General features: G+C 41.1%; 2 protein-coding genes and 1 long non-coding RNA gene across 3 annotated transcripts in view; 2 read left to right on the forward strand and 1 right to left on the reverse strand.

The window, feature by feature from the left end:
• Positions 1 to 158: 158 nt before the first annotated feature.
• Positions 159 to 11,612, forward strand: LOC115921100. The gene is made up of 3 exons (XR_004062743.1): positions 159 to 310; positions 11,133 to 11,195; positions 11,565 to 11,612. It is a non-coding gene; the product is annotated as an uncharacterized LOC115921100 (long non-coding RNA).
• Positions 11,613 to 12,626: 1,014 nt separating this feature from the next.
• Positions 12,627 to 27,059, forward strand: part of LOC115921134 — an 81,155-nt gene continuing 66,722 nt past the window's right edge. The window contains exon 1 of the mRNA XM_030978259.1: positions 12,627 to 12,679. The gene's annotated coding sequence lies outside the window, so the exon portion shown is untranslated. The remainder of the gene's footprint in view (positions 12,680 to 27,059) is intronic.
• On the reverse strand, positions 22,440 to 25,329 carry LOC115921183. The gene is made up of 2 exons (XM_030978403.1): positions 24,726 to 25,329; positions 22,440 to 24,606 (listed from the first exon to the last, which is right to left on the reverse strand). Exons 1-2 carry the CDS (start codon positions 25,233 to 25,235, stop codon positions 23,665 to 23,667), a joined length of 1,452 nt encoding a protein of 483 aa, XP_030834263.1. The 5' UTR covers positions 25,236 to 25,329; the 3' UTR covers positions 22,440 to 23,664.

The following is a 27,059-nucleotide window of genomic DNA, read 5'->3' on the forward strand; positions in this document are numbered from 1 at the left end:
ACCAACTAATACTTTTCAGCGCTCAATAACGGTAAAGGCGTGTGCGCAGGGAGTCAGCGAACTCCGTGCATCCGCCTAATATAACTATTCCAATGATAGAGGGGGAATTCCCGTTTTTGCGATAGGTTGTATAAAATTTATCGCCGCCGCGGCCGCCATATTTGTAAACGGATGCGTTCGGTTGGGCGTAGCAGTATGACTAGGCTAGGAGTAGGAGCCTAGATCTAGACGACTGTTCATCTTGGCTTGGCTTGGCCTTCTGCTTTATTGAGTCTGTGGCAGTAAGATTCGAGTCAATTTAAGGTGCAAGGTGAGGTCTGTGTTTACGTTCAATCTTTACGAAAAATGATAACAGATAGACCTAGATCTAGTGAAGGTTTATAAATCTAACTTAGTGATTTGCAATGGCTTACGTACATCGAAAGGGTGCGGTGCGGTGCGGTGCGGCGCCGTGGTGTGTTGAGTTCAACACACCCTTTCGAGAAAAGCGGTGGGGCTTTTCTCGAAAGGGTGCGTTGAGAACGGAGTACCGTCTTGACACACCCTTTCGTGATAAGCGGGGGGGGGGGGGGGGGGGGGGGGGGGGGTGTCTTTTCTCGAAAGGGTGCATCGACTACCGGTAGCCTTTTTTACATCAGTCGTTAAAGATAAAGACCAGTTATGGTCATGCGATTGCATTGTGAAAGAAACGTTGTCGAATCGATCAGAAAAGGTTGATCATCTAGCATATAAGTATTGGTGTGTACTTCAAGGTTCTGGAATCATCAAAATGATAAGAAATTTGGCCCAGTGCTCGTAAAGTTACAAGCACTGTACACAGAAAGATGGGGGACTACGCACACGTGCGTGACACGTGCGTTTATCTCTCACAGTCCAATAGATAAACTAATTTACCAAATATATCAATTAGTAGGCATGATATTCTTTCACATGATGGGTAATAAGAGCTTCCATTTCATATTTTGAAATTGGGGTGTTTCCAATACTGGTCTTTACCTTTAAAATGTTAAAGGAATAGAAAGTCGTTTTATAAATTGAAATGATCAAAATTGAACTACTTTTTACGTAGTCTTGCAGATCAGGCTTTTATACAAATTAAATCGGTAAATAAAAAGAAACAATGAATAATTATTTTGAAATGAAATGTGAAAAAATGTGACTTTCCTTAAATTCAAATGTGTGTGGATGTGATAACAACCATTAGGCCTATAGATAGCATATATGCCGGTGAATACATTTTTCAGATGGTAGTCTATAGAAATTAAAAGATAATTTCAATTTGTTTTGGCAAAAATGTAAAAAAACACATGAAAAAAGCATGTGCACTCCCACTCATAGCTGCATTACTATCCTGGCTGTGTATTAAAAGCTGTGCTATTGATTCTCAACATTTCAAACACCACTGTACAAAACTCCACTGATTTCACTCAAAATTGGTACTTTAGTGACGATTGATGACACCTAGACAGCAGTAAAATACAATTTTTTCAACTTTCTGATGTTAAAAAGAATAATTCAAAAATTTAAATTGTGAGTCTACTTTCAAACTTGCCGATCAGCCGCATCGGCATTATTATGTGCATTTGCGTGTTGTGAGTGTATTGACTATTCATGTACTGCCTATTAACACGTAGTGCAGTGCTATAGAGCCTAGAGGTCAATACGCATTAGCATTGACTCTCTATGCTTTGCTGGAGTGGTGCACTCCTACAGTTTTTAAGCGAGACTTAATGAATACATAGACGTGTGTCTGATTAAGTAAAATGGCAATCAATTTTTATTTGTAATTTAACGATAGGCTATGCAATACCAGTTTACATTTTTTAAATGAATTCCATACAAAAAAAGAAATGGATATTATTTGTATATCAATAAATAAACGACTGGTATGCAAGACTAGCTAAACACCTATATTTGACATTTGAAAAAATATTTAAGTTATTTATTTCATTGTGTTTCTTTTTATTTACTGATTTAATTCTTATAAACGACATTTCTATTCTATAACATTTTAACGACTGATGTGAAAGACTAGTCGACGCACCCTTTCGAGAAAAGACATCCGCTTATCCCGAAAGGGAAAGGGTGTGTTAAAAAGGAAGGCGCGTAGCCAGGGGGGGGGCGGGGCGGTGGGGGCAATCGACCCTTAAAAAAAAACGCCGGCCAAAAAAAGAAAAAAAAGAAGAAAGGAAGAGGACGTAAGGAAGAAAAAGGATTAAGAGTCGAGAACGGTACAACAAATTGTTTTCTTTCTCTAATAATTCCATGTAACGTCAAAGCTTACGCGTTTTGCGCGAGAGGGGGGGGGGAACTGAATTCAGATAAGGACTAAGAGCCGAGAACGGTACAACGAATCGTCTTCTTTCTCTAATAATTTATGAAATGTCAAAGCTTCCGCGCCTTACGTGGGAGCGGTTAAACTGAATTCAGACAAGGATTTAGAGTCGAGAATGGTAAAACGAATCGTCTTCTTTCTCTAATAATTTAATGAAACATCAAGCTTTCGCGCGGGAGGGGGGTAAACTGATTTCAGACAAGGATTAAGAGTCGATTGAGAATGGTACAACGAATCTTCTTCTTTCTTTAATAATCTAATGAAACGTCAAAGCTTTCGCCGGTAAGTGGGGAACCTCGCCCCTCTCTGCACCCACCCCCCTATGGAGCCGCCTATGCGTGCTCTGTAAGTGATTGGCATGCTTCGCGTGCTCACTACCTCCCCCCTATAATGAAATCCTGGCTACGCGCTTGTAATACGGTACTCCGTTCTCAACGCACCCTTTCAAGAAAAGCGGGGGGGGGGGGGGGGGGGGGGGGCTTTTCTCGAATGGGTGCGTTGAACTCACCATACCGCGCCGCACCACAATGCACCCTTTCGATGAAAGCCATACGCAATTGCATCACACATAGTCATATTACTATCCTGGCTGTGTATTAAAGGTAGGCGTTACTACTGCAGCTAGAAGGGATTAGACCACACAGCGAGCCAACGAGGTCACTGTGACAGGTGGCTATCTCATTTAGCATAAGAAAAAGAGGATCATGGGGGACCAACAGGCACCGATTTGGGAAGTTTTCTATATAGAGGGAGCAAGTAGCTACAAGTAGGACAGTGTGCCTTTAAAAGCTGTTTCTCAACATTTCAAACACCACTGTACAAAACTCAATTGATTTCACTCAAAATCGGTACTTTAGTGACAATTGATGACACCTAAATAGCAGTAAAATACAATTTTTATAACTTACCGCCAGGGTTGGGCGGTAAATACCGGTGGCAGTAAATACCGGTAAATACCGTCCGGTAAATAAGATGGGCATCCGGTAAATATGTAAAACACGGGAAATATGATTTTAATTCTCTATTTATTAATAATTTTACTTGTTTTTAGCCTCAACAACTAAAAATATTGTTCTGAAATAATTAGCAGCACAACACTCGTAGTAGAAACACACAAACAGATTTATAAAATCCACACTGCATACATGTACACACCCAAACACACACACACACATGTAAAACACACAAACTCATATTCATTTTTCCAGGGGTTAAACTTTTTACATGTATCTCATTACAATATGATTTTTGTTTTCAATTTTGAATACGGTAAAGCTCAGAATTAATATGAATAATATTCTACTGTATGTAAGTTTTTTTTTGTAACAATAGTGTATCAATGATTTTGTATACATGTGTACTACTAGTGGTTACTGGTTTTGAACTTTTAATAAATGTTTACACAACAAAAAAATTACACAAGCTCACATTATGTTATTTTAATAATAATAATAATAATATTTAGCTCTTATATAGCGCTTATCACAAATGTCTCTAAGGGCTTAACAAATATACTATTAGCCCGATCATTGGATTCTGTGCTTGCCCGCACACACTGTGTGCACAATCTTCACTCCCTGGGGAGCATTCCAGCCAGGCGTTACTTGACGCTCAAAAACTATTTGACCAACAATGACGGTCGCATCCTACATGTAGGTTCATATCTTGCCAAAGGATATTAGTGCTGTGTCAGGATTCGAACCCTCAACCTTCGCATCTCCAGTCAAGCGCCTTAAACCACTTAACCACGACACTCCTCATGAATATGGTAATTAGCAACTGATTTGGGATCTTTTTTCTGTATTTTTTTTTCCAGCATTTCATAGTAACAGACATAGACACCCACACACACAAATAGTACACACCAGAGCAACCATACTCACGGCCATTGTTATTATCTTCAAAATTGGACAATCCCTATGAACAAGTGAGTGGAAACATATATTTCCCGGTATTTCCCGGTAAAAAGAGGTAAATACCAGTAAAAAGTGGTAAATACCAGTAAAAGTGGTAAATACCAGTAAACAGGGCTCAAATTAAAGATGAAAGTTGAGTTCTGGTCATACGATTGCATTGTGAAAGATACGGTGTGGAATCGACCAGAAAAGGTTGATCATCTAGCATATAAGAATTTGTGTGTATTGCAAGGTTCTGGAATCATCAAAATGATAAAAAATTTGGCCAAGTCTTGGTAAAGTTACAAACACTGTTCACAAAAAGATGTATATGGGACTACACGAACACGTGGCGTAAAAAACCGGCCCCCTGATTTTTACATGTTACATGACATATTTAGAATATGAAGGCATTTGAAGAGCCATGCTTTTCAGGGAACATGTCTTATCTGATGTTCTTCCACACTTGCATAATAAGAATGATAAAGTTCACAAATTATTGTTCACCTCTCCCAGAACTCAACCTTCTCTTTAATTTTTTGTCCACTGGGGCTCTTCCAAAAAAAAAGAGCCCCCGTGAGAAGGCTCACGGGGGCTCTTTTAGTGCTGACGGGGGCTCTTATTTTAAAGGTACTATGTCCCTTTTGCAGCCAACCTCAAATTCTGTAGAACTTTGCAGGAATTATGAATATGTCATGTATGTCCTATCTGTGAAATTTAAACGTTAGCAGTGTCCTCATATTCAAATTATGCAAGGAAACCCGTTTACTGCTAGACTTCACGGTCAGACACTATTGAGCGACTGACTGGCTTTTTTTTCTTCTTTGGTAATAACATACATGAATAGAGTTGTAAAGGGTACATGAGCATTTGTCTACATCAATAAGCCACTTCTTGTGATGACCAAGATTAAACTGATTGAATCTTTGCGCAGCATAAAGCGTATGACCATTCGGTACAATTGTCTGAAAATCAAGACTATTACTTTTGGGCTCTATAGCCCTAAAGTCGATTTGACAACTAATAGTCGTTATTTTCCCACTTGAAGACATTTTAAAGCTCCACCTTTTTTAGGGAAGTTCTAAATTAGTATTATCTTTCAAATGCAGTTGGAATTTAACTTTTTCATTTTTTGGGCCTGCAAATGGGACATAATACCTTTAATACAAATTTCCATTGAATTGGTACCCATGAAACTCCTTGGTATTTTATCATTATCATTTATTTAAGGCGGCATTTTCCCTCTTAGAAATTTACTTGTTACATACACTGTAGCTGTTATTGACTTTTATCCCCGTGATGACATTCTTTCCATTGCTTCCCGTTCTGCCCATAATTTCCTCCTCATTATTCGGAGCAACCTTATTTACATTCTTTCTTTACTTTTAGTCTTTACCATATCCTTCCAAAACACAGGGCCGGATCTAGCTTTTTGCTAAGGGTGGGTAACCCAAATACGATGTGGAGCATCGTCCATGAGCCGAGTAGCGGCGAGGCGATTTTTGTTGTTGCTATTTTGAACCCCGTAAGTGATGTTTCCCTGGCATCTACTAACCTGCAGAGCATCGTCCACGAGCCGCAAAGCGGCGAGGAGATTTTTTAAACCCTGTTAGTGATGTTTTCCTGGCATCTACTGACATCTACTAATACTGTGTAGGTCTGGACACATGATAGCATTTTTCTATGCACATCAGATTTTCACTTGGCAGCCCAAGGGGGGAGGGGGGGGGGGGGGGGGGTAAACCCCCTAAACCGCCTAGATCCGCCCCTGCATCATCTTTGGTCTTCTTACTCTCAATGGTCGAGTTACATTATTTGCTGGTCTTTTAGAATCACCAGATTTCAGAGGATTCACACTTTTCACAACGAAAAACTTCTCCATGTTTCAGTCCTTGCGCGATCGTCTCCAGCAGATATTGGGCGTCAGCGTGCACACTGGTACTACCGGCGCAGTATAGCCAATGCTGATGGCCGCGCTAGCTGCACTGTGAGCTTCTGTTGTTTGTATCGGTAATTCTCATAGAGATGGGAGAGAAAGCGTCATCTAAGTTCCATTTAATTGGTTTAAGGTTCGAAAATTGATACTCAATATTGTGTTAAAGTTATATCAGAAAAGATAATCTTTATTTTATAATTCCACGGGGGCGATTTTTAATTTTGCAATCGCCCCCGTGAGCAACCTGACGGGGCGATTATGGAGCTCACGGGGGCAAATCGCCCACCGCCCCATGTGTATTTTCAGCGCTGCCAGTAAATACCCCATTATTTTCCCGGAGTCCGGGAAATAAGCCTCCGAAGCGGGAAATATGCCAACCCTGCTTACCAATGTTGAAAAGAATAATTCAAAAATTCAAATCGTGAGTCTACTGTCAAATTTGGCGATGAGCCACATCGTCTTTATTGTGTGCATTTGTGTATATTGCTTTGCTGGAGTGGATTTGCATGCAGGCTATAAAGGTCTAGTAAGTTCGCACACTGAACTAATTTTTTTAAAGCAAAGAATAGCATTTTTAGACATTGGTATATACCCTACATAGTAATTTGTTGATACAAGGAAGAACTTCAAGATTTTCTCTTGATACGGCCAAAGTTACTGCTTCAGTACCATACTTTTGTGTAATGTTTTAAGATTCGTCTGTGAGCAAGTGAAGTCAAGTGGCAAAAACTCTGAGATTTGTGAGGTCACATTGCGACCGCAAAGAGTCTTCTTAGATAAAATAACCAATCATGAGGGGTAGGCCGGCAGTCTTATGAAAGAATTAATAAGAATTTTGATATGTTACTTAATGAGATAAACTATGAATGCAATTAAGCGACCTTAGGGAGTGAGGGGGGAGGGGATTTGAGGAAAAAAAAGCTCTCAGTTATTTTTAAATACCGGTAAGGTGCAAATGTTAAAGGTTATACAAAGGTTTGGTATGGGATCGTGAATTTGATTCAAATGAACATATTGCAAGCATATGCGATCCTACAATATTCAGTAATTGTTGTCGCGGTTGAAGTCGAGTCTAAAGTTATAAAATTGTAAATATAAAACAATGTTTCTTGACTGAAATCGGCCGATTAGCTATACCCATTTTGAAATTATATATCACAACTTCATATTCTGAGATTTTCATGGTGGCAGCTACCATTGTACGGCCGTACCGTCGCTATTTGAAATTTATCAACATTTACCGGGAGCATTTTTATAATCAATGTTTCTCAAAAGCAGAAGTGTTTTAAGGGCTAAATTTTGTAGTGCTTATAATACATCCACAGGGGCATCCAAATATATCAAAATTATAAGAATTAATATCCACCCAATTTTCAAAATTTCCCAAAACTTTGTATTACGGTACCTTTAAGGGAGGCTAAAAGAAATATATTGTTTTGGGAGAGATTCTAGATTAGGGTAATAAAAACATTTTGACGTACATGTGGTGATAATCTCTCTGTTTTACAGGAGTGATGTTCCTAATATGAATGCATGCGCAGTTGTCTTGAGTTTAAAAATAGGGACTTTTAGATTGAGTGGACAAGAACACGATGAACGCCGACTTATCATGCGTGTCAACGTACTCAACTGCCCATGTTGACTACAATTAGAAATCTTTTAGATTGCACTCGACGATATACATGCATGCAGGAAGTAACACTATGAACATGACGGACAAAGAAAGAGGACAAAATATACAGTTCCTCATTCTACCCTCAACAATTGCTGTGGTAGACAAAAGAACATCCCTTCACTGATATTATCTAAAAATGTGTAGAACAGGTGAATATGCATGTGACACCTGTTCTACACATTTTTACATAATAGCAGGAAGGGGATGTTCCTTTGTCTACCTGAGGAACTGTAGATTTTATGCGCACGCAGCATATACTAGTATCGTACTAAATTTAGGAAAAGCAAGGTTGGCGCATTCTCGATTGCCGACTGAGATGACGTGATGCATGCGCAATGCCTTAAAATGATGTCACACATTGCAGTTAAAGCTGTAGACGTGCAAATCTAAAAGTCCCTATTACCTCAGTAACATGAAACAGACCGAACAAATATCACATTGGGCTGAATGGCTAAGAGTTGGTCGGTGTGGAGCCCGGCCCCCCCCCCCACTCAGTGTTATTTAGGGTACGCATATGCGTGTTCCAAGCGACCCCCCCTTTTTAGCAAAAGTCTGGTGTGTAAAGTCAATACGGGTCGACCTTTTTCTTTTGTTATACAAGCCTTTTTCAGCACCCCCCCCCTTTCAGCAAAAGTCCGGTGTGTAAAGTCAATACGGGTCGATACTTTTTCTTTTGTTACGAAAGGACATTTTGGTAACACGCATGGGGTCCGTCCAGTCTAGGAGTGGGGGGCCGGGGTGTGGAGTCAGTGTGTCAGGCTCTCAAATGGGAGAAAGTCTCCCTAATCGGCCGTGTGCCTCTACTGATTATAACCTTGTCAATAGCTGAGAGACCTGTGTATAATATACACCTGTACACACATGCTGTGTTTGAACGACAGGGGTCTGTTTTTCTGATTGATTTTTTTTTAAGGTATAGACCAGTTTGGGAAATGCCCCCCTCTCAAAAAATAAAATGGAAGCTCTAATTACCAATCTTGTGAAAGAATATGTTTTGACTAAAACATGATGATACAAATTTTCCAAGGAAACCGGCTACCATTTGATATATTTGGTAATTTATCATATCGATCCAGCCTGGATAGATATCGCAAATGCAATTGAGCATTAAACATTTGGGCATGTATTTCTGCTTTTTTGCGAATTTAGGTTCAAGTATTTGCCATCTAAACCAGTCTGAAGGGCAATATTTAAACAATATTGAATGGATGTTTTGCACCCAAAACCCTTGTACCGCAAATTTACCGCTACCGGTTTGTACCTTAAATTAAACCTTAGCCCTCAACTCATAGCCTGCCATAAGGCTGCATGCACGCTATCGTTATAGTGCTTTGTACTTGCGAGAGAGCCATCGCTTGAGTGCCATGTGCGTGCAAGGGCGCATTCGTAATAGCAGTTATTGTTTATGCTCATTGGATTGTGCTGTGTCATTTGCACTCGCTATTCATAGATCCATCGCGTTAATCAGATTATCTCCAAGACAACCTGGCACTGGGGCATTTTGGGCTTGGCACAATGGGGATTAGCCCTGTGGCATGATAAGAGTTAAAGCCTGTTGGGAGCCCCATCAATTTATTTCACTTACTGTAAATTGTATCATAATTTGAAAGAGAATGTCATTTGTTACACGCTTCTGCAAAAATTCCCCCCCCCCCCTTCAGAGAGGCTTTGAAAGGCTGGATTATTTAGCCATCCCCCCCCCCTCTCTTATCTCGGCAGTGAGGCCACAATTTTTTTTGAAATTTGGCACATGAATAGAGTAAATCAGTATAAATATATGTGTGAACATTTCTTTAATAAACCAACATGGATTTTGAGTGCCTCCCCTCCCCACTTTTGTTTCATATGAATTTGTGACCCCCGATTTCTTTCACCTAATTTGAAGCTTTTAATCAGCCCGGATCAGCTGTGCGCACATACAGAACCGACTACGCGTACAATGTCCGCGCAGCTGTGCGGCTGAAACTGATTGGCTCTGATTGGATCACTCTAGGTTCGCGACCGTTCTATTTAGAGCACGGGTGACACGGAGGTGGGCATGGTCAGAGGGACACGTATGGCGATTAATTGAGACTGTGCATGTTTATGCTCAGCATGCATGCAGGCATTGTTTCTTATCTTGTCAAGGAATACGAGATACAATTCACTCTTGCGCTCTGCCTATGTGATTATTTACTAAAAATATATTACACTCTTATTTCCATGGCGTCATTTCCTTCGAGCAAAAATGGTACGACCCGGTCCGCTGGCTACCGTACCTACGTAAATCAATGGAGAAAAGGCGATCAAATGCAGAAAGTTCCCATAATCAGACAGAGGTACCAATTGGTTTAATCTTTTGACTGTGTTTTTTTCATCCAATGAGAATCATTTATATATCAAAATGTTCAGAATGAACCGAATGACATGAATCTTTTTCCGGTGGTAAAAAATAGCCCTCTCCCGGCAAGAAACTGCCAGATATAGCCAGGAGCGTTCAGTCAAAAAGCTCAATACCACAGAAATTTTGACCAAATTGATGAAAAATAGTCAATAAATGACGGTGCGATGGAACAACAAAATATCGTGATTTTTACATCACCATAAAGAAGAAAAGTCAAATTTTCTAATGCTTTTTCTGGTGGTGAACTAGGCCGATCGGATCAAAAGATGTAGTTGAAAAGGGGGGATTTTGGCACATTTTTAAAGCTTTTCACGGCGGTGCGGGGTGTGTTTGAAGAGGGTGGCGCTTAAGTGTATGGGTAAAATCCATATGAAGGTTACAGCTCATAACATCTCTAACTTGTAAGTTTCATTCCTGTGACTGTAGGCTTATACAACTTTGATGTAATTTATGAGAATTAAAAAAGTATTTGCAGGCAATTTTGAAATGATAAGCCTTTACATAATGATGATGGTATCATACCTAACATCAATTATATGAACATACCATAATTTCTGATATGTATATTGTATAATGCAAACTAAACTGGTATGTCATAGAGCTGCCAATATGTGTTTGATCAATGGCAACTCTGAAACCCATAAGTGAATACAGAGTAACACCTTTTTATTTTCCTCAAACTGGATGTCACTCACCTGCTTCTCTCATTTTTTATACATTGCATGCTTCTGTTTAAGTCAACTTGATGCCAAACTGGAATTTCCCTTTTAACCAATCGAATCAGGCAAAATAAGATTAGGACAGTCACCGCATCTTCTTGCTTGACAAGTGCTCTTGCTGCCATAAACGATAGTCCAAGATTTTACCACTATCTGTCGACCTGAATTCTATTTCTATCCTCCATGCAGGTTATCTGGTAGATATCAAAGATGGCTGACGATCCAGCTACGAAGCCTAAAGAGCAGGCCAAGGTATGTGAATGGAACCATATAATACCAACTGTTTTATCTCAACTCTCTACGTTTGGTTCATAGAAGAAAGGCTTGATTGATTATTCAATTTTTCAAGTTGGAAAAGTATCTGAAAATATCCATACCCATGTAGTGCGAATTGAATTAAATTTGTAGATTTTGGAGATGTCTGAAGTTCTGAACATTATATTTGCGAGGCAATGAACTTTATGTTACGCTATTAAAACCTACAGTTTTCATGTGTACCTTTCTGAGATTATGACAAGCAAACTTTTGACCTCTACCAATGCACATTGAAATGCTTAAATTGTCATTCGTACTTGGAAAGAAGTTACATTTTAATGTAAATATGCTTTAATTTTTTTCCAGTCGATGGAGCAAAAAGGAGGAGAAAGGTCTGATGTTTCGACATCCAAGCTTTATATTGGAGTTACTCATTTTTCTAAATATTTATTCTTCTGCTGGTTCATATATTCCAAAATACAAATTTCCCATACCTTTAAAGATACTATGTCCCTTTTGCAGCCAACCTCAAAATCTGTAGAACTTTGCAGGGATTATGAATATGTCATGTATGTCCTATCTGTGAAATTTAAAATTTAGCAGTGTCCTAATATTCAAATTATGCAAGGAAACCTGTTTACTTGCTAGACTTCACTGTCAGACACTATTGAGTGACTGACTAGCTTTTTTTCTTCTTTGGTAAAAACATACATATAATGAGCTATAAAGGGTACATGAGCATTTGTCTACATCAATAACCCACTTCTTGTAATGGCCAAAATTTAACTGATTAAATCTTTGTGCAGCATAAAACGTACGACCATTCGGTACAATGGTCTGAAAATCAAGACTATTACTTACTGGCTCTATAGCTCCTAAGTCGATTCGACAACCAATAATCGTTATTTTCCCACTTAAAGACATTTTCAAGCCCCCATTTTTTGAGGGAAGATCTAAATTAGTATTATCTTTCAAATGCCGTTGGAATTTAATCTTTTAATTTTGTTGGCCTGCAAAAGGAACATAGTACCTTTAATATCCAGGGGGGAAGGGGAATAATTCATACGACCCTCTTTGGGGTCATATTATCCTCTTTGGATCACATGCTTTATAAATGATCTTGAATCCCTCCTCAACTCTTTTTCAAATGATCAAGCCAGCCTACCCAGAGTTATCTTTTTACACATCTGCAGAAAACAGGGTTTGTTTGCATAATTGTAGCCATCGATCATTGCTGCCAAGCTGCCTCAATGTTTTGTTCTGTCCTCCCACCATTTTTAGCCGTTTAATCATGTCACTGGGCAATTAGTTGAAATGAAATGTGTTTATAAAATGTCTATGTAGAATATACAATTTGGGGTCACAGTGTCCTGTTTGGATCACATGCTTTATAAGTGCTCTTTATCCTAACTCAACTCTTTCAGATCAGCGAGCTACTCGACCAAGAGTTGGATTTACATAGACGTAGGAGCTTGTTGGAGGTTTGTATGCATAACCTATAGCCATTGAACACTGTTGCCAAGTCCATGTATTCTGTAATGCTAAAGAATATTTAATTCTTTGTAACTTCCCATGTCCAAACTAAGGCATATTAAAGTTTAAAACACATCCAAAGAAGACCAAATTTGATTTGACTTATACTATTCAATGCTTTGTACTCACTTTCCACATTGTTTAGTCCTCACGTAACAGTGTAATAGGATATTGCCATCAATAGGTGGCGCCCTTTATAGTGGCCGCACCGTTTTAGCTCTCTTCAGATTTTCATCTGAAATTTGTTAATTTTGCATACTTTGTGAGTATATTTGACTAGTTGATCTTAGTGACATTTGTTCTTGATGTTCAGTGACAATTCTGACGTACTTTTTGTGATCATTCGTGTTTGCAATCATGCATTTTCACCTTTGGATATTTTCACATCAAATTGTGAACATATTGTTTGCTGTTTGTACGTGCCTATGCATAGCACTTGATGTGGTAGTCCATCCGTCTACGCTGTCTCTTAACATGGTTCGCTGCACTTACTCCCGTGAGGGGCTCTTGTGTCTAGGGCGAAACTTTGACAATGAAATTCAGCCTAAGCTTCTTAGTGCACATGAATGGAATTTTTTCAAAGAGTTGGGAATCGCTCGAAGAACTAAGCGTGGCTACCGAGGAGGGGTAATGAGGCGTAAGTTCAACATTCCTGTACTCATTCAGACTAGATATACTAATGTTTCTAGTGGAATATCGATGCGGGATACTGGTGGACTTATACAACTCACTGGAACTCCTCCTTCTGTCACTGAATGTACTCCTGAGAGAAGAGTTCGAATAGGTCATTGGAATTCCAGATCTATGAACAATAAGACCACCATCATTTGTGACCTTATCATTGGCAACGACCTTGACGTACTCATCGTCACCGAGTCCTGGCTTAGGGGCGACCATCGCGACAACCATACCCTTGCCGACATTAGGGCAACGCTACGTAATTATGAGATAGTGCACAAACCTCGTACGACCAGTTCTGGCGGAGGCATCTGCATTATCCATCGTTCCGCGGTCAAAGTGAGTCTTCAAGACTTTAGTATAAACTATGAATCATTCGAGATGATGGACTTTACTATTCGGTCTAACGGTGCATCAGTGTTTCACATTTATGCTATCTATAGACCACCTCCATCATCGAAGAACAAACTAAGTTTTTCTTTGTTCTTGAAGGAATTTTCCTCTTTGATGGAATCTGTCGCAGTTGTTGATAACATCCCGATGCTTGTTGGTGACTTTAACATCCATGTAGACGACTGCAGGAACAAAGATGCTACCACCTTCCTCAATATCCTAGAAGAGGCAGGTTTTCAGCAGCACGTGATGACTTCAACACATCAAGCTGGACATACGCTCGACCTTTTCATAACTAGAAGGGTCGACGAAGTGGTTCCTGAGATTGATTCTATCAGGGGTCTTCCATCCGATCATGACTGTATATTATGCACACTAAACCTGGAACGTCCTGCTGCTACCAAGAAGCGTCTTACTCGCCCACTTGGCTACTGATCATACTGAAATCATTTGCATTCTTGAAAGCTGGCTGAACGCTGCATGTGAGGATGTCGAACTCGGGTTTCCATCTAATTACGTATTATTTCGCAAGGATAGAAGTCTGCCATCGACGCTAGCCTTTGCCCTAGGAGATTAGAAAACTTGGAACATCCTGATCTGGAGTTGATAAGCATTGAGTTTCTTCTCCGCAAGAGAAAATGGCTTCTATTATCTCTATATCGTCCGCCAAACTCCAATGCGCAGTACTGGAACTTGCTTCAAGATCACATTGACAACATTCAGAGGACCTCAATTGATTTTGATGGTGTTATCCTTACCGGAGATCTGAATGTTGACCTGTCAGATTATTCATCAAGCGATTCATCGCGTCTTCTTTCTATATGCAACACTATGGAACTGACTCGGCTTGTTACTACTGTAACCCGTCCCTCCAAGGACGACCCTTCATCTGGTACCCTGATCGACCATGTGTTCACCAATCGTATTGACCTTTTCGATGAGGCATCTGTCTGTCCCAACCCAGTTCCAAGTGACCATCACGGCATTGTATTTAAGATCATTTCCCCTAAACCCTTCGCTTCCAAGGCAGTTCTTCGTGAGTTCCTCAACATTCCCAAAGCGGACTTTGACCATATGAATCGCCTGTTGCAGCTTGTGCCAGAAGTTGTGCAGAAGTTAGCCATTCAGTTCAACATCAGTGGTAATCTCTGGCATTGGATAAAGTCACTACTATGCAGTTGCCGCCAACGAGTCATCTATAGAGGTGCTGCCTCTGAATGGGCTAGAGTGCCATCTGGTGTCCCCCAAGGGAGTGTGATTGGACCGCTTTTGTTTAATATGTTTATAAACGACTTGACATCTTTAGTTGACTCTCCTAGTGCGCTGTTCGCCGACGACACTATCATATTTAGGCCAATAAGATCAATTGTTGATTCAATTACCTTGCAAAATGATCTCACTAAAGTCTCTAATTGGTGCTTATCTAACCGTATGTCTCTCAATGTCTCCAAAACGAAAGTGATGAGAATATCTGCAGCGCGCAAAAAGGTTGACCCGCCTGCTTACTTCTTGAACGATCAGCCAATTGAAATTGTCCAGAAAACCAAATATCTTGGAATAATCATAAACAGTAACCTGAAGTGGGATTCACATGTTGATTATGTTGTCTCACGTGCAAATCGTATGTTAGGTCTCATCACTTCCGTTTCTGGGGGTCTCTCATCACCGGCCCTACTTTGCCTGTATAAACAGGGTTCGTACGGGTCAGGGAATTTCTGGAAAGTCAGGGAATTTAAAAATGTTTTTTCCAGAAGCAAAAAGTCAGGGAAAGTCAGGGAATTCGTCCATTTCTTCTGGAAAGTCAGGGAAAATCTTTTTTTCTTCAAGATGTTTGTTAAAATGGCATTTAATTCGTCTCGTGAACAAAGGAAAAACACATTTTATAAAATTTGTGGTTCACATAATAGCTAGCCCATCACAATGCAGTGTAGTACGATGCTAATGTTCTTTTTGAGAAATTTGTGTGTGCATGACTGTTGACCTGTGTATAGGCAAATTCATGCAATGTACCAGGGAGGTGAAAGAAAAGGAGGCGAAACTCTTGTAATTTATTCAAACGCATTCTTGAGTTCTAAAGCGTAACAATGGGATGTGTAACATTCCACTTGGCTTTGAAGTTCCATGCTCCGAACCGCGCTTCCACTGCGGGGAATTTCGGAAGCCAGGCACCAGTTTTACATTTATTACAAAATATTAAATTACCGGCAAAATTTCAGTGTAAATCAAAAACTTTATATGGGGATTTTATTGGGAATAGTGCATCAAACAAATTTTCAAATTTAGAACTCCGTCCTTCCTTTAATTTGTGTGCCAGAGTTGGTAAAAGAAAAATTACATCCTGTCAAAAACTCAATATTTTAGGATGATGCGCTAATTTGTGCATGCTTTAATGTCCCGTTATTTGATCCATGATTTACAATCTTCAATAACATTAAGTTTGCTAATGCGTGTTTTCGCGTGTTTTTTTGTATTTTTCAAGTTTAAAAAAGGATGAAAGTACACAAGTTTGTGTTCGCTTGTTCTACTCTTTACACATTCAACAATGGATGAGAAATCATTGGAAGGGACAGCGAACAGTTGCAGTGATACCATTTTCTGATGTAGGAATTCTAAATCCTGACATTTCATGCGCTCTTTTATCTCACCACCTGGTCAACAGTTGCAGATTAGCGCATAAATTTTCGGCGGCTTGGAGCATGGGGTCAAAGGAGAGCGGCTTGATTCCTGTCCTTCTCTATCACGTCCCTGAATGTACTGAGCTCTGTGAGAGTGTGTGTGTACAGTATTTGTGTGTATGTGACTGATCACACCAATCAGAAACTTCCTTGTGAGTGGGCGGAGAGTGAAGCCAGCATAAATTAAACTTGTCAGTGACCACTAGCACAGTACTGAAGAATCATAAATTATGAAGTTTGTTGACCTGTGTGTAGGCAAATTCACCTATTGTGCTGAGCTGTGAGATCGAGAGCATTTGTTTGTGTGTGTGTTTCTCCTTGCAGTAAGCAAGTGATGTGACTGATCAGACCAATCAAAAACTTTCCTTGTGAGTGGGCGGGGAGTGAAGCCAGCATAAATTAAACTTGTCAGTGACCGCTGGCACAGTACTGCAGAATCACAAATTATGAAGTTTGTTGACCCGTGGTGCTATGAGATCGAGAGTGTGCATGTGAAAGTTTGCTTTATTCTCCTTGCCCCCAGTTCACTGTCTCTCTCTCTCTCTCTGCATGGACCTACTATATGCTCTCTGTCTCCCATTCTCGAGCGATTGGCACATTTAACTCATCATTCTCTTCCTTCCATCGAGTCTGATCTCTCTCTTCTCTCTCTTTTTTCTCTATTTAATCATCTTTCGACTATTTTTAAAACCTATTGCCCCCCTCAAATCTTGCCTTTATTAATTTTGATCTCTTTCTTTAAAATAATACAAAATTATTTACCTTTGAAAAGTAGTTTTCGCATGTTTTCTTTCCTTTCTCAAGTTTCTTTCATTTTGTTTCTCGATCCCACCCCAACATTCATTCACATCTCTTTATCTCTTTCACTATCGACTTTCACTCATTCTCAGTTCCCCCAAAGCATGTCGTGGAATTATTTTTAAAAGGCAAAGATATTCATATTCCCTATCAAAATCCAAGCAGTATTTTTAACTATTGTGTTTACAAACGGCAAGGATTAGTGCATGCATGCCAGACAGTTGCCGCCCAGCGTGGTGTAATATTACATGTGATTTCTCTGAACAGGGTTACCAGGCAACCAGCACATAACAAAATGTATGCAAATCTTGGGTTCTTGTATAGCATGGGCGCTGTCTTCCACGCTTGTTTTTAATTGACAGACAAACGGACCAATAATAGTAAAGCATGTGGGATGGATGCTCTGACAGGGAGTGACTTCTGTATTTTGAGAAGTGGTGAATGCCTAGCCAGGGACGTGATAGAGAAGGACAGGAATCAAGCCGCTCTCCTTTGACCCCATGCTCCAAGCCGCCGAAAATTTATGCGCTAATCTGCAACTGTTGACCAGGTGGTGAGATAAAAGAGCGCATGAAATGTCAGGATTTAGAATTCCTACATCAGAAAATGGTATCACTGCAACTGTTCGCTGTCCCTTCCAATGATTTCTCATCCATTGTTGAATGTGTAAAGAGTAGAACAAGCGAACACAAACTTGTGTACTTTCATCCTTTTTTAAACTTGAAAAATACAAAAAAACACGCGAAAACACGCATTAGCAAACTTAATGTTATTGAAGATTGTAAATCATGGATCAAATAACGGGACATTAAAGCATGCACAAATTAGCGCATCATCCTAAAATATTGAGTTTTTGACAGGATGTAATTTTTCTTTTACCAACTCTGGCACACAAATTAAAGGAAGGACGGAGTTCTAAATTTGAAAATTTGTTTGATGCACTATTCCCAATAAAATCCCCATATAAAGTTTTTGATTTACACTGAAATTTTGCCGGTAATTTAATATTTTGTAATAAATGTAAAACTGGTGCCTGGCTTCCGAAATTCCCCGCAGTGGAAGCGCGGTTCGGAGCATGGAACTTCAAAGCCAAGTGGAATGTTACACATCCCATTGTTACGCTTTAGAACTCAAGAATGCGTTTGAATAAATTACAAGAGTTTCGCCTCCTTTTCTTTCACCTCCCTGGCCTAGCCCAGTATATAAAACCCGGCTGGTTTCGTCTTAGGGACCCGGCCCCCCCCACTCAGTGTTATTTAGGGTACGCATATGCTCGTACCCTATTTTTGAAAGCACCCCCTATCTGAGGACTGCCAACATTTCCGAACCCCCCTTTCGCGGGCTTCTCGCAGGCTTTTTCTGCCTTGGAGACCCCCCTAAATCAGGAAAAATGCTCAATGTACCCCCCTAAATTCGGAATAATTTCTCAGGAGTCCAAAGAGATGAGAGAAAAAAAGGAAAACACCCCCTTTTTAAAGAAATCTCCGGGTGAAAAGTCAAATACATCCCTTTTTTTACAATTCTCGGGCCGGACTTTGTCACACGAAAAGTACCCCTTTACCGGACATTTTGGCAACACGCATGCGGTCATTCCGACCTCTGAGTGGGGGGGGGGGGGGGCCGGGCTTAGGGAGTGGCCTAAACTAAGCATGTTGACCTGGGACTAATTGTAACCAGGGAGGTGACAAACGCTGTTGTAACTGTCTTGAATCCTGGCTGGTAGACAGCAGGATAAAAAATATTGCGGTCAGTAGACAGTGTGCTGCATGCACGCTGTACGATTACTTTTTGATCGAGCTTGTGCTTTGATTTTGATTAAAAGTTTGAATGAAGGTGTTTTACCCCGGGGTTTTACCACAGAATATTCATAAAACAATAATTTAAATGTAAATAACTATACATCATGAGGGATCATGAGCCACTCGTGTTTTCTTAAGAACCCCTTTAAAAATCGTGTTGCTCTCTACTCGAATATCGCAACCCTGAATCGCATAATTTGATTCCACATTTGGCGTCCATTGTGCGAGCGCGAGCATACAACCAGTTAGCTAGCCTAGCCTCGTGGTTGCTGCTTTCCCCAAGGTCCGCAATTAAGGCACACTTTTTTCCGTTAGCAAAATATCGAAAGTCGGGGGTGCGCCTTATATAGTCGGGTACAGGATATTTGAGTCCTCAAATGCTACTTTTTAGTGGTTTTCAAAAATCTCTGTGTCTCAACATTAATTACATAATGCAAATAAAGAATAGGATCTACTATTTGAAGTTAAACTACGTTCCTAATTTGAAAGGAAGAGAGTTTTTTTTTAGAGTTTTTTTTTTCAGTCTCGATAAATTATGCCCTGTCACAAGGCACTTTGCCGGCCGAAGCTCTCCCGTGTCTTCAGCTCACTCACCTGTATGATGCAGCTCACTTACACAGTACAGGGGATAACAAATCACCACGCAAAAACTAGCCTGTCCACATTTCTGTTTGGACTCGGAGGAAAAAATTCTGTCATCTTTAGTTTTAAAAACAACATTGTTACTGGGTCTAACTTAGTTCAGAAGCACTTCAACTGTGCCTCGTAATAAAATGAAAGTATTTTCGAACACTGTCACTGAAATAAGAGCCGATCTGATGTTTACAAAAATACCAATGTTGGCTTTGTTTTTGGTGGCTTTTTGTTAAAGCTACAGTCCCATATACGTCCCGGACCGTCCCGGACCATCCCGGACCCCATCCGGGGTGATCCGGGAGTCGGTCCGTGTTGACACCGTGTTGGCACCGGGGTGGTCCTGGATGGTCCTGGATGATCCTGGATGGTCCTGGATGGTCCGGGGCGGTCCGGGAGTCGACCCCGGATGTTTTTGACGGTCAAAAACTGCCGGGGTGGTCCGGGACGGTCCGGGGCAATAGTTTGATCCGGGGTGATCCGTGTAGCCACCGTGCTGGGTCCGGGGTCATCCGTAGTGGCGCCGGGGCGGTCCGTGTTGATCCGTGGCAGTCCGGGAGTGAGTTATTGACCCCGGATCACCCCGGCGCCCCTACGGATGATCCCGGACCCAGCACGGTGGCGACACGGATCACCCCGGACGAGCCCGGACGTGTACAGGCCACCACGGTGCCAACACGGACCACCCCGGTGTCAACACGGATCAACACGGACCAGCACGGACCATCCCGGACCACGCCGGTGACAACACGGTGGCAGTACGGATCACCACGGATGAGCACGGACGACCACAGTATGTGCCGGACATGGATAGAAAACGATATAAAAAGGGAAAATTTTCAGATCATTTCACATCTCTCCGACTTTAGACCGGTCAACATGTCTGAGCTGCCGAACACCCGCCTGAACCGACTTCGACTGATGAGCTGGCAGCTTCAAATTAACCAACAGCAAACAGAGAACACTATTTTAATGGCCAAAGCCAAACTACAAGAGAGACAGAGAAGAACAAAATGGCGTGAGACTGCCAAAAGAGTAATTAAAAAGAAGAAGAGAAGCATCTGGGTCCGAAAATGGCTGCAGAGAAGACCGAACCTGGGCCAGTACGCACGTTTGATGAATGAACTGAAGGAAGAAGATACGAAGGGCTTCCGAAACTTCCTTCGGATGGACTACGACCTGTACCAAGAAATCCTGAGACGCATAGAGGGCAGAATCACCAACCCGAAGGCCTCCAGGTACAGAAAGCCTCTATCACCTGGCATAAAGTTGGCAATGACCCTACGTTACCTAGCCTCAGGCGACAGCTACCACTCCCTGATGTACGGCTTCAGGGTGGCACACAACACAATCTCGAAGGTCATACGTCAGGTCTGCGCAGCCATCGTTGCTGAATTTTCCGAGGAGCTCATCCCCTGCCCTACGACCCCAAACGAATGGAAGAAGATAGCCGAACACTTCTCTAACCGATGGCAGTTGCACAATTGTCTCGGTGCCCTGGATGGCAAACATATTGCTATGAAGTGCCCTAGTGGGGGTGGATCAATGTACTACAATTACAAAGGGTTCCATTCTATTATCCTTATGGCCCTGGTGGACGGTGACTACAAGTTCTCGTGGGTTGAAGTAGGCAGCAATGGTTCCGCGGGAGATGCCCAAGTGTTCAACAACAGCGAACTGAAAGAAGCCATCGAGAAGGGAGTCATCGGAATACCTCCCCCTGAGCCGCTACCACATGATGACCAACCGATGCCTTACTTCATTGCTGCAGACGACGCCTTCGCCTTAAGGACCTGGCTAATGAAACCCTTCTCGAAGAGGAACATGGATAATTCAGAGAGAATCTTCAACTACAGGCTGTCGAGGGGTCGTCGGATTGTCGAAAACGCTTTCGGCATTCTAGCACATCGCTTCCGCTGTCTACTCACCACGATGCAACAGGACCCGAACACAGTGACGTCCATTGTGCTGTCGTGCATCTGTTTACATAACCTTCTGAGACTTCGGAAGAGGAAGGAGCACACGACCGTCGCGGATCAAGAGGACGCCAATCACAACATCATCCCAGGAGAGTGGCGCAAGGACAACCCTCTCTTGGACGGGATATCAGACCTTGGACGCAACTCCACCACAAACGCCGCCAAGAAACAGAGGGAATATTTCCGTGCCTACTACAACTCGGAAGTGGGCTCAGTGCCGTGGCAAAATGACATGATTTAAACATAACAGTGAACTCTGAGTCTGAACTGAAAATGAAACATGAACAGTAGGCATTTTTTATATTTATGTTCATGCAGTATGTAATATGTTTGATAAAATGATGATATCTTTATTATTGTAATACAATAAAATGTGTTGTTACCTTAAAATTGAGCACACATACTAATAGGCAGCACCAACGACCAAAGCATATTTTGCAAACAAATTCTCAAAACTCTCTGACAAGTTTATGAGAAAATGACGTTCCAAGTCCGAAAACACGCTTTTTTCGACGGAAACGGCCGCCATTTTGTGAAAAATGCGATAATCCACACACAAAAAATTGGGGCCTCTTGAATTATTTTTTTGTATTTTACAGCAAAATTCCAAAAAGATTCGACCGTAAACTTTAAAGATAATATTTAAGATACCAAAAGTTGACGACGACGGACGAAGGACAACTCAGCATTTCAAAAGCTCCGCTGCCTTTTGGCATAGCGCAGCTAAAAAAAAGTTAACAATATTATCTCCACAAAAAACTTTAACTTTTACTATGAACATAATAAGTTAATGCTCTGATAAAAATATGAAAGGTTTCAGTGAAGGTTTTACTGTTTATTACTGTTCATGTGAATTTTCAACTTGTTATAAAACATTTGTTAACTTGTATCTTTTTACCTTAAAATGATCAACACAACAACTGTTTTCATTTGAATAAAACATGATATTTATTCAAAATTTCAATACAAATCATTTTTGTTTTTTTACTTTTTTGGTAACTTGTATCTTTTTACCTTAAAATGATCAACACAACAACTGTTTTCATTTGAATAAAACTTGTTATCTATTAAAAATTTCAATACAAACCATTTGGTTTCTGTAACATTTCTGGTTAACTTTTATCTTTTTACCTTAAAATGATCAACACAACAACTGTTTTCATTTGAATAAAACATGTTATCTATTCAAAATTTCAATACAAACCATTTGGTTTTTGTAACTTTTCTGGTTAACTTGTATCTTTTTTACCTTAAAATGATCAACACAACAACTGTTTTCATTTGAATGAAACATGTTATCTATTCAAAATTTCAATCAAACCATTTGGTTTCTGTAACTTTTCTGGTTAACTTGTATCTTTTTACCTTAAAATGATCAACACAACAACTGTTTTCAATTGAATAACCATGTTATTTATTCAAAATTTCAATCAAACCATTTGGTTTCTGTAACTTTTCTGGTTAACTTGTATCTTTTTACCTTAAAATGATCAACACAACAACTGTTTTCAATTGAATAACCATGTTATTTATTCAAAATTTCAATCAAACCATTTGGTTTCTGTAACTTTTCTGGTTAACTTGTATCTTTTTTACCTTAAAATAATCAGCACAACAACTGTTTTCATATGAATAAAGCATGTTATCTATTAAAAAATTCAATACAAACCATTTGGTTTCTGTAACAATTCTGGTTAACTTGTATCTTTTTACCTCAAAATGATCAACACAACAACTGTTTTCATTTGAATAAAACTTGTTATCTATTAAAAATTTCAATACAAACCATTTGGTTTCTGTAACATTTCTGGTTAACTTTTATCTTTTTACCTTAAAATGATAAACACAACAACTGTTTTCATTTGAATAAAACGTTTTATATATTGAAAATCACATATTATTCAAAATTTCAATACAAACATAATCACAAGATGAAAAAATATAATAAGGATCAGAGTTCAATAGTGTTCATCACTGTTCACAGTGTTGACAGTTCCGTGCTCTGCAGGTCGGATTCATTATGTTGACGAACAACAGGAACAGGAGTTGTAGCAGGAAAAGGTGAACCAAATGTTATGTCACTTACATTTGGCAGCAATCTGCTACTGATGTTCATTGGCGTGCTCGCTGGTCGTTGGGGTTGAGTTGCATGTGATATGTTCTGCCCAGCTGTAGGTCCCATGGTGTCCCAGGAGCTGCTCGCGCTTGGTCTCTCTGTTATGGGGTGGAACCACGTCTGTTGACCCTGGTTCTGCTGCTGGTTCTGCTGTCCCTGATGTCCCTGATGTCCCCCATGGTACGACAAGGGAGGTATCGTGGCGCTGTACGTCCCCTGCTGGTCCTGCTGCATGCTTAAGGGCGGCGGCGGGATAGGCATCGGCACCACGAACGGAAGAGGCCGCTGCTGCTCCTGCTGCGCGATAGGAACCGAAAGGGGTGGAAGCTGCTTGGACTCATCGACGAACCCCAGGACCAGGTCCAGACTATGGCGGTAGAATCTCGGGAGTAGGCGTGGGTCAATATCAGCTGCCATGGCACCGATCCACGAACCCCAGGCAGCTGTGGCAGACGTCTGTTCGCGCTCCAGAAGACCTGAGATCTGGCTCTGAATCGCGTTGGCTCGCTCATGTTGGCTCTGCATGGTGCTGACAAGTTCGATGGCCTCTGCGTCGGGTTCCACTGGACGCTGGATGCGGGTGGAGGACTTGGCTGAGGACTTGGCAGAGAGTTTCCTGCCCCCAAGGACGTTCGTCTTCCCCTTGGTCTGGGAATGCTGCGAAGAAGGCTGCGAAGAGTCGATGGGAGGCGTCTGAATCGGCTCAGCGGGTTCGAGGTCATCCAGCTCGACGTCCATCTCAGACTCGGAGGAGCTGGATCGTCTGCCAGACACCGAGGAAGCGGAGGCGAGCTGACTCTTCAACTGCAGATACAAAGGTAAGAATGACATAAATATATTAGTACATTTATGACAGCACATTGTATATATTATACGGTTGAACATGAAACCAGCAGAGCAGAGCAATAACAATTTGTACTTACACTGAATGCCGTGGTTCCCTTCATGCGCGAAATGTGAGTCGCCAGGAAGCCGAAGTTCGACATCAAGAAGGTGTCCCTCTCTGTCAAATCTTTGTGGGCCGAGCCGCTCTTCTTGTCGGATATCTTCCCAACCTTGGTACGTACGCTCTCGTACCAGACCTTCAGTAAAGCCCCCGACTCCACACCCAGATCCTCCGCCTTCTCCTGCCACAAACGATTCTTTTTCCCGCTGTCCTTGTACTCCTTCATCCCCTTGCTGTAGAGGAAGGCATGGCGACGCATCCACTCGGCCATCTCCAACTCTTTTTCCTCACTGAGGACTAGTGGCTTCTTCTTCATGCGTTTTTTAGGTGCATCAGCCTGAGACCTCTGGGGAGACCTCGTAGGAGACCCAGACCTCGTAGATTCGACGTCATCTTCCACGTCAGACTCGATTGGTTCTGGCTCTGGCTTCTTTTTTGTGGGCTTCTTGGCAACCACTTTGACGGCGAGCTTCTTCCTGGGAGGCATCTTTTTTATTTCTCTTCTAGCAAATTGCAGATACTTGTTGTCACTTGAAAAGTCAGAGCAGAATGATTTAATGCATGAAAATACCCAGCTTAAATATACCCACCACGGGCGGTCCGGGATGGTCCGGGGCGGTCCGTGATGATCCGGGGCTCTGCCGGGGCGATCCGTGTTGGCACCGGGGCGTTCCGGGATGATCCGTGTTGGCACCGGGATGGTCCGGTGTCATCCGTGTTGGCACCGTGTTGGCACCGGGGTGGTCCGGGACGGTCCGTGGCGGCTCCGTGCTGGGTCTGGAATGATCTGTACTGCTGCCGGGGCTATGCCCGGACGGTCCGGGGCGGTCCGTAGTGGTACCGTGTTGGGTCCGGGGAGACGGTCGGCGGTTGCGATTTTTTGAACAAAACATCCCGGACCATCCCGGATCACCCCTGACCATGGTCCGGGATGGTCCGGAGTGGTCCGTGCTCGTCCGTGCTGGTCCGGCTTTATATGGGACTGGGGCTTAACCAGATCAGATCACGTCTTATTTCAGTGTTCAAAAAATACTTTCACTCTCATTATACGAGGCACAGTTGAAGTGCTTGTGAACTAAGTTAGACCTTGGTCTAGTAACATGTTGTTTTTAAACTAAAGATGACAAAAAAAGAAATCCAGATTTTTTTTCAGATTTTTTATTTATTTATTTTTTTTCGGGGGGAGAATCTTCGAAATAGGGGTGCGCCTTATATAGTTTTGTGATTTGCTTCCTAGTATTGCGATGATATATAGTTGTACGCTTTAAATTAAGACATGTTCATCATTGAAAATGGTCATGGAAATTTACATTATCCTGCTCTGGAAAGTCATGGAAAGTCATGGAATTTTAAAAATGTGTAAGTGTACGAACCCTGATAAATCACTTGTTCTTCCGCTTGTTGAATATACCAGCTTGTTGAATATACCAGCTTGGTTCCCTGTCAATCGTAATTTATGTGACAGATTAGAAGGCATCCAACGTAGAGCAACTCGTCTGATACTAAAACAGTACCGACAACAGATGCCCTACAATCAGCGTCTAAGGTCACTTAACTGGTACACACTTGAGTCTCGTAGAAAGTACTTGCTGATGTCATTCATTTGTAAATCTCTTTATAGATTCATTGACTGTGATGTAGTTATACAAAATATTCTAATGATAACACGCCGCCCTAATGAACTGAAGTTTCATCACCTACTTGCCCGAACACAGCGTTTGAATAACACTGCTTTGTATCTCTTTCCTCGCTTCTGGGATGAATTCCCTGTAGAACTCCGTAATGACTTTCTATTGTCCCAATATCAAACTTGGCAATCCAAATTGAAAAGCCAAATCTTTTCTCAGCTCTATTAGGTTTTTAGTATATACACATGTGTTTTATCCGCTTATTTTATTATAGGATGATCAGTTATTACCTTTTGTTTTTAGATGATAATACTGGTATACTCCTGCTTAACTTGATTATTACAGTAACTTAAATTACTACTGTCCTTTATCTACCACTATGTATTACTATTGTCAATTGAACAGCTTCTGTAATTTCTTTGCCTTGAAAGTACATTACCCCCGTTTTTCTATAATTTGTTTGATTTTGTATGATTCTTGGTTTAAAAATGAAAACTGTAAAGGAATAGTTTGTAGTTAACAATTCTTGCCAACCATTTGCATTTCTGCCCCTTAATAATTATCTAATATATATTACACAAAAGCAAATTTGTATATTTTAATTTTGTATAATTCAACCGTAAAATATTTATGTCAAATAACTGGACACCCCTAGCCTGTATTTTGATACCAAGACGGAGTCC

The sequence above is a fragment of the Strongylocentrotus purpuratus genome, unplaced genomic scaffold, assembly GCF_000002235.5.
Source record: "Strongylocentrotus purpuratus isolate Spur 01 unplaced genomic scaffold, Spur_5.0 spur5_contig_812, whole genome shotgun sequence".
Taxonomy (NCBI): Eukaryota; Metazoa; Echinodermata; class Echinoidea; order Camarodonta; family Strongylocentrotidae; genus Strongylocentrotus; species Strongylocentrotus purpuratus.

Excerpts from the sequence above, each read along its gene's own strand:
- LOC115921183 (XM_030978403.1), bottom strand. The coding sequence starts at position 25,235 with ATGCCTCCCAGGAAGAAGCTCGCCGTCAAAGTGGTTGCCAAGAAGCCC. Across the intron at positions 24,607-24,725 it reads AGGGAACCACGGCATTCAGT|TTGAAGAGTCAGCTCGCCTC; the intron begins GTAAGTACAAAT and ends TTGTATCTGCAG.